Source organism: Dendronephthya gigantea, unplaced genomic scaffold, assembly GCF_004324835.1.
Source record: "Dendronephthya gigantea isolate DGI-Jeju-01 unplaced genomic scaffold, DenGig_1.0 000029F, whole genome shotgun sequence".
NCBI classification, from domain to species: Eukaryota; Metazoa; Cnidaria; class Anthozoa; order Malacalcyonacea; family Nephtheidae; genus Dendronephthya; species Dendronephthya gigantea.
Window position 1 is genome coordinate 1,496,600 of NW_021163039.1, and position 8,287 is coordinate 1,504,886.

Here is an 8,287-nt window from a genome sequence, read left to right on the forward strand (position 1 = left end):
CGATGTAAATACAAAATACTGTTATTGGTGACCACGCCTTCTATGTTAAAAGCAAACATTATTTCAACGAACTCTTGTGTTGGGGGTTCGTCAATCGCGTGAAATTGCTGTATTAAAGGATACAAAAATCTACAAAATGCCATACTGTAATTTATGTCCTATAGTCCTAACCGCCCGCCCGCCCGCGTCCTTAACGAAAGTAACCCCGGACCAGAAACTAAAGATCAACTTGTAGGGGCCTTAGTTTCGGATACACCTCTTCCAGCTTGGCTTTCACATCAACAGCATTTGCTCTTGCTTGAAAGCATATTTTTCTTTTCCCCAGCCCCGCTTCTTGAAGCTGCTGTTTGAGGACTAAGTTAGGGGCAGCGTACTGCTTACAGTTAGCCAGGCAGAAAAAGGTATGTGTCCAGGTCTCACGTTTGTATTGAGTTGCACTTTGAGCTTGTTTTCTTCGCTTCGGTTGGGAGGCAGATTGATTAATCGAGTTTATACTACCTCTCCTATCCCTGTACGGAGCAAAAAGATTGCGAAAATTTCCCAAAGCACGTTGTGCACTGTTCTCGTTTGAGGGTTGTGATGTGACTGGTGACAACATGCATGTTGTTGTAGTAGGGGTCGCTTGTGAAAGTGGCTGTACTACACTTGAACTTGAAGACGATGAAACAACCTGAGCTCTATTATCTGTGCTGGAATGATTTGTTAAATTGTTTTCTGAAGATTCAACATGTTCAGCAATCAATCTTGTCGCCTCTTGTAACAACGAAACAGCGCGGCGCCGATCAAAATTTCCATCTTCGGAGGCCATTTTGTCTTATAATCATATAAATATTTCGCGCCAAAGCCGCCAAATTACCATGGCGTGACTTGCCCACGTGGTCACGTGGTCACACTAATGATCGTTTGCACCCAGTACCCACAATGTACCCCGTTCCCCGTACCTACTCGAATAATGAAATTGCTCCAAATGAAATTGCTCCGAATGAAATTGGTCATAATGAAATTGTTCATAATGAAATTGTTCCGAATGAAATTGGTCATAATGAAATTCTCAAGAATGAAATTGCTCAGAATGAAATTGTTCTGAATGAAATGCTTTCATTGCAAAAACGCATCTTTAAATCGTGTAATTGAATGTCTGCATTTAATAATTTGAACACTTAATTTCAAAAGTGAATGAGGTAATATTGGCGGATATCACACCTCATAGTGATAGGACAACTTGTTAACAAGTTGTAACAAATTTATTGAATCAAAAGACTTGTTACAAGGCTTTAATTTCCAAAAAGTTTGGTACAAAAATGATGTGACAATACTGCTACAATCTTTTGCTGTCAAGTTCGTAGTAATGTTGTTGTATCACATCTGATAAGACCTGTCAGAACAATCTTGTAACAAGTCTGATAATGCCATCCGACTGGCTACAAATTGTTAACAGCTTGTTCCAAACTTGTTACAACAAATTGGAGCAAGCAGTGCGAACAAATCTTGTTGCAAGCTTGTGAACAAACTTCAAACAACTCTGCCGCAAACTTGTTACAACTTGTGCGTTTTCACGCGAGTACGAATGCGAGGGCATTCGAGGGCACTCGTGTACGAATGCGAGGGCACTCGTGAACAGGGATGTAACTTAAAGAGGGGGAGGGGGGAGAGGGTTGCCATCAGGCTAGAGTTTCAGCTTGTTTAACATGACAACATAAGCCACACTGACTCTCAGCCCGGACTGAATAAAACAAGCATACTTCAAAGACTGAGTAGATTTAATTCTTCTTAATCATTTGGAATCAACTGATATATTAGCAATAAATTTTTCAAGGGGGGGGGGGTAAACGGCCGCTACGTACCTCTGGCTACGTCGCTGGTTGGAAGCATGTTTCCTGCACATATACAAACATTAAATAAATAACCATGCTTTGGTTATGATGTAAAATATTTTCAGATGGATAACCACGCTGGTTTAATGGTCAATGACATGTCCTATGTAAAGTTGCAAGCATGTCAGGTTCTGATATACAAATATTAAACAATATACCATGCTAAATTTGTCAGATATTTTGATATGGAGAACCACGCAGGAAGTCGCAAGCATGTTTCGTTCTCATATACAAACATTAAACAATATCACCACGGCTTTGTTTATGATGTCAAATATTCTAACATAGACAACCACGCTGGTTAAATGGTCAAATGCCCAGTTCCCCAGTTAAAACAAACAAAGGCCCACTTATAACAATGTTAGGCTAATTTATTAGTCATTTACCATGCAACCTGTTTGAGACTTCATTTGGGCGCTGGTCTTCAAAGCATAAACACAAGTCACTTCACATGCTCAAAATTTCATCTGAAATCGTTATCAATGATAACGTCTTTCTACAGAGGAGAAGTTTCAGTATCTCTGTCGCGCTGTCGTTCGTGTAAAAACATGTATAATATGCCTTTTGTGCGAGATTTGGGCAAATATTTCTGCCAAGTGGTCCACCTTCACCACGTGTAATGCCCAAAAGTCCAGGTTTAAAATCTAAATTTTTCTTATAACACTAACGTTGCTTTTTATTTAATTCAGACAAGATTCTGACGACTTAAAGCCAAGCTTGACGATGAAATTCGTGAACAAGGCTGAAAAGGCTGAAATGGCTCAAGATGACTCGCCTTTCAAGAGAGGGCACGACTAGCTTTTTCTCGGAGCTTATTGGTGAAATGAAAAAGGTAATATATACGCGCTAAAATCTGTGTGAATTTGCGGACGTTTTGATGTCGTGCGGTCCAGCTGCATCCTATAACCACCAACCTTCGTTTCAACTAGAGTAAATTATATCTCTCAATTAACACCGCCTTATACTCTTTTCAGGCAGAGTTATAAGAGCTAAAGTCAAACTAAAAGAATTACCGTGGGAAAGAAATTCGCCGTCGATAAGACGATAACGGCTGAAATTGTACGAGATGACTCGCGTCTAATGAGACAGCAAGTCCGAAGCTGCTCGTCTGGTAGTTGATAAAATGAACAGGTATATATCTATTCGTTTCTATTTAATTCACATACATGAAGATGGGAGAAGTGGGAAAGTAGCTCCCAAAAATATCATCCACAGGCCAAACCCACCTTCCCAGTTCCCTGGCCCTCCCCACACCATCTTGAAGATGGATTACAGCATTACAGTGACTTCTGATTACAGCATTTATTTACAAAGACTTCTGATTACAGCATTTATTTACACTGACTTCTGATTACAGCATTTATTTACAAAGACTTCTGATTACAGCATTTATTTACAAAGACTTCTGATTACAGCATTTAATTATTTACAGTGACTTCTGATTACAGCATTACAGTGACTTCTACGCATGTGTTCTCCCCATAACAATGGGCATGATACTTGATTGAAAATTGATTAGTGGTAGAATTGGCTAATCAGAATCTTGTATTTTCGAGTTAGCTACCAGATAACTACACAAAATCTAGTTAAGCATTTTATACAAACGGTACCAGGACTGAAACTAGGGCGCATATTTATATATTCAGCTCTGCCCAACAGATTTCTTTTGAAAACAAATATGTGTACAAAAGAATTCGTCGGCAAGAACTGAATATATGAATATGCATCTCCTCCCACCAATTATTGGATATAATAACTTAACTGGTTGTTTTGATTCAAATAGAAGGGACACGTGACTGCACACGAGATGTGAACAAATTCTTTACAAACGCACAAAAACATGGTTAATGAATTGTATTGTGTCAGTCGTTTAGTCTTCAAACCGTGTTTTAACTGGGACCTGGTACGAGTGAACAACATGGTTTGTGAAATCTTCACTTTCCTTACTGATAATCAATACTTGTTTATAAAGTCTTTAACGATTTAAAGTTCAATAACAGGAAGCGAGAAGTCATCGTGTCGCAGGACAAATATCTTCCCCGGGAGATATGACCTGAGATTACTATGCGCCGTGTCGCGTATTTCAAGGTTTCTGTTCACAAGATTAAGTGGCAGCGAAATAATTAGTTTGACCAACCATAAAACATCATTCCCATGACTATATTGCATGCAGGCGATTTGTTTTCGTCCAACATTGCCGCTCCCGACGCTTGTGTGACTCGTTTCAGGCGACATGTTCCTGCGACTTGTCGCTCCGTGTGCTGGCCCTTTTAAACAAGAGTAAATCGCTTTCTGCTAAACATCAACCACTGATGGTGAAACGTGGTTCTGAAACACTTCTAAGTAATCTTAAACCCTCTAAAGTAATGCTATTTCTCCCAATTCTCAAATGACCATCGTAACATTTACGAAGTTTAAGTGCGTCTGCGAGTAATGGTAAATGTTTCTCTGTGAATCCATTGTTGCTTACATCCAACTCAGTGAGCTTACATCGTTCATCTCCAAGAGCCTGGCACAAGCTCGGCATGCATTCGTCTGTTAACGAACAACTGGAAATTGTTAACTGGGTAAGATGACATGTTCCTTTCTGAAGAACAACGCACAATTCACGTACACCTTCATCACCTAAACAATTTCTTCGAAGGTCCAATGATGTTAGTCCACAATGTTCTTCATCAAGAGCGCCGCACAACGTGGAGATACATTTCTTTGTTAAAGAACAATCGGAAACGTTTAACTCAGTAAGGTCACATGTTTCCTTTCCAAGAACACTGCACAAGGCACGAAAACCTTCATCTCTTATAGCATTGCTACCAAGGCTCAAGGATCTTAGTCTGCAATGTTCATTACCGAGAAATTTCACAAGCCTAGGCATGCTCTCACTGGTCAAAGCACAGGAGGTAAGAACCAGAGTATCAAGTTTTAACTGCCTTTTTTTCATTGCGATTGATAGAATACGAACACCTTCATCACAAATAGGATTGTAACTAAGGTCAAGGTCGGTCAACTGATCATAAACCTGACTATCTAAAACATGAGCCACACCAGTAGCAGTAATACCGTTACCTCCAAGAATCAATATAGTGAGCTTGGAACACTCGTGATTCACCTGACATTCAGATTTCAATAATGCACCAAGACGCTCCAGACACAAGTCACCAAAATGACAACCAATGATGGTCAGTGATTTCATGCATCTTCCTTGGAGTAATTTAACTAATTCTAGCGAACAATCAGAGCTAGATAAACTGAACACATGTAAAGTATTTAAAGCCTTCATATGCTTGCAAAGAAACACAACTGCTGCTGCATCGCTTGGAGAAAGCAATTGTGCGCCAGGCAGTGAACATGATATCACAGTCGCATCTTTTAAAATCGAGTTCGCAACAATTTCTTTGGCAATATTTTCATTCTGTGTTTCTCTTAAACATTTCATCCCTAATGTTTGACGACCAAGTTGCAAACACACATTCATTTCATTTTCAAGACATTTTTTAAACATAAACACGCAGCTTCTGTTTTCACGAGATGTCTCCATCTTCTCTCGCAACAATCCAGCAAGAAACTGAAGCACGAGATGCCATCTGCCATGATTGATATGAGAAGATATAAATTCTTTTACTTGTTCGGGTGTTTTTGTTTCCACAATATACTTTGCTGCGAGAAATTCTTGTATGGTTAAATGAATGAAGCAAACCTGTGTTTGAATTTGAAAAATTGGATGAGGTAAAGAGTTTATTAATCCTGACCCTTTCATTTTGGCATCAACTAGCTCTCCATTGAAAATCAGTTCATCATTTTTCATACCATTGAAAGCCAACTGTTGAAGTTCCTTTAAAACTTCTTTGCTTTTATTCCGGTCATGATGCTCATTAAAGTACAACACTACGGCAGACTGGTACAGTTCAGTCAAAGTAGTTGGTAGAGCCCCAATATCACCCTTTGAATTAATGAGATATCTGAGCAGACAATCACACACAATAAAACAATTCACTGGAATGTAGCATAAATTCATCAGTTCAGATGATGATTTGATATGACTCAATAGCGTTGCTTCTAGATCGCACCTGTTATGATTAGCACAAAACTTTTTAACATACTGTTCAATTTTATCTGATGTGAACCCAATAATCTCAACTGTTCTGTCAAATTTCATTTTGCACAAAACATCATTCACAGTTGGCCTGCTGGTCACCAAGACTGTTGCTCCTGGTAACATGTCGCCAGACAAGATTTTGACAAAAAGAGACATTGCTGACATTTGGCAAGAAACATCAGTATTCGAATACATTCTTGACTGAGCTAGGACACGCTGATAATTTTCACCAAGATTGACACCAAATTCATCCAAACCATCAAAAACAAAAATAGCATTTTGTGGATTTCTTAAAATTTCTTCAAAAATACTTTCAAACTCATCTTCGTTCAGTTCAGTTCCAAACTGTAGAAATTTTTTAATTGTTATGTCTTGCATCTTATTGAAATTGAACTCTCGGAATTTAAAGTAGAAAGGGACCTTGTTGTGATAAATTTTATCATTATGTTCTTTTGCCCAATTGTACATAATTTTCCTGGTCAAAACAGTTTTTCCAATCCCCGGACGCCCAAGTACCAAGATGGTGTAAGGAAAATTATAGTCAGTGTCTTCGTTTGCATAAAATAGATCTTTAATCTCCTTCAGATGGATTGATTTTTCAGGAATTTTTGTATAAACATCATAGATCTCATGCCTAGACATTTCTTTTGAAAACCTGTGTGGTGCTCGCTCAGTATGGATAACAACATCAATAAACACATCATCCAAGCTTATATTATTCAAACCATAATTTATATCAGGTGTCAGACAAGGCTTTAAAACCTTTTGCTTGTAAATGTCACGACTGTTAGGTACATATTGCTTTCGAAGAAAGTGTTTATTAATAAATTGCCAATCACATGACCAAGTAACAGAAGATTGAGGGGTGACACTGGGAAATCGCAGCAATAGCAGATAAACAACTTCTGCTAATGCAATTACAGCAAAAATGAGATTACAAACAGACACAATTGTCAACCAAAACTGTTTATCTTTGGCGGCCGAGTTCGTACATTTTACACTGGATAAGTTGGCACTTCCATTATTTGCTGGAGTCATGTTAGGATCAACTGATCTCAATTCGGGATAAACACAAGTGAATTGTGAATCAAAACCACTCGGATACAATACGGTATGTTGTAGAATTGTGAATAATATACAGAGCATTGAACGAGCCACAAGGTGGAACAAATAGAAATTGAAAACATAAAAGGTTTTTCTACCTTGTTCATTGTTCCCTTTCGCGACTGTTTTAGGTTCATCACTTCCGCTTGAGAGTCTTTCTGCATCTTCGATACGATTGCCAACAGCAAGCGAATAAACGACACTCACAACAACAACAGAACCAAAATTGAACAGAACAAAAGCAAAGAATTTCACAGGAGAGTTGTACTCGTCATCGTAGATTGAAAAACACGTTTTCTCGACATAACTTTTGTGCGGTGCATGTTTTGTGTCAACAGCACAACTGAACTTTTCCATCTCGCTGAGTCTCAGAGCCGTGGTAATTGCTGTGAATATCACTCCACAGTGAAAACGGATGACCACACATATGTAGGATAAGATGCTAAATCTCTTGGGTGAGATGTATTCTTTAATACCATCCATTATTTTGAAAGAAATAAGAATATTTACTTCACGATGTATATTTTAGCCGAGACTGTGGCGTCTCTCACGACGTAAAGTGTTATTTTAAAATAGACCACTGAGCAAAACAATACCCAACCTCTTCCCTGAACAATACCGTCTGTCGCAATATGCAAAAACATGTAATTCTTTAAATTCCTGTTCTGCAATAACATAAAGAAAATATCAGTGCTAGAAATGAGTTGTAATTCACAAACAAAATATTTGATGCACAATTCGATCAGAATATGGTCTTTATACGTTTACGTATAAACAAGTTTCAGAGAACGCCAAATTCAGTCGAGATACAGAACAAAATTTTTCGGGACAGACGACAGAACTTTTTTGGCTAAATCGTCAAATGTAAACTCAACCGTTATGAAACTCATCGACAGAAATTTATTGTGGTTTCCAGCTAGTGGAAGGTGATGCAGGCAAAGTTTCCGTTCCTTTACTCTCTCTCTCTCTCTCTCTCTCTCTCTCTCTCTCTCTCTCTCTCTCTCTCTCTCTCCTCTCTCTCTCTCTCTCTCTCTCTCTCTCTCTCTCTCTCTCTCTCTCTCTCTCTCTCTCTCTCTCTCTCTCTCTCTCTCTCTCTCTCTCTATATATATATACACATAACAAAAGATTTCCCTATAACGATGCGTGCACGTACGTCTAGAAGACATTTCCCAAGTGTAAACTTTTTTCTGATACACCCTGTATAATAATTGA

At 38.6% G+C, this 8,287-nt stretch overlaps 1 protein-coding gene across 1 annotated transcript; it reads right to left on the reverse strand.

Annotated features, from left to right (window-relative positions):
* Positions 1 to 3,440: 3,440 nt before the first annotated feature.
* LOC114524085 (NACHT, LRR and PYD domains-containing protein 14-like) lies at positions 3,441 to 8,043 on the reverse strand. The gene has a single exon (XM_028545201.1). The coding sequence runs from the start codon at positions 7,555 to 7,557 to the stop codon at positions 4,177 to 4,179; it is 3,381 nt and encodes a 1,126-aa protein (XP_028401002.1). The 5' UTR covers positions 7,558 to 8,043; the 3' UTR covers positions 3,441 to 4,176.
* Positions 8,044 to 8,287: the final 244 nt, after the last annotated feature.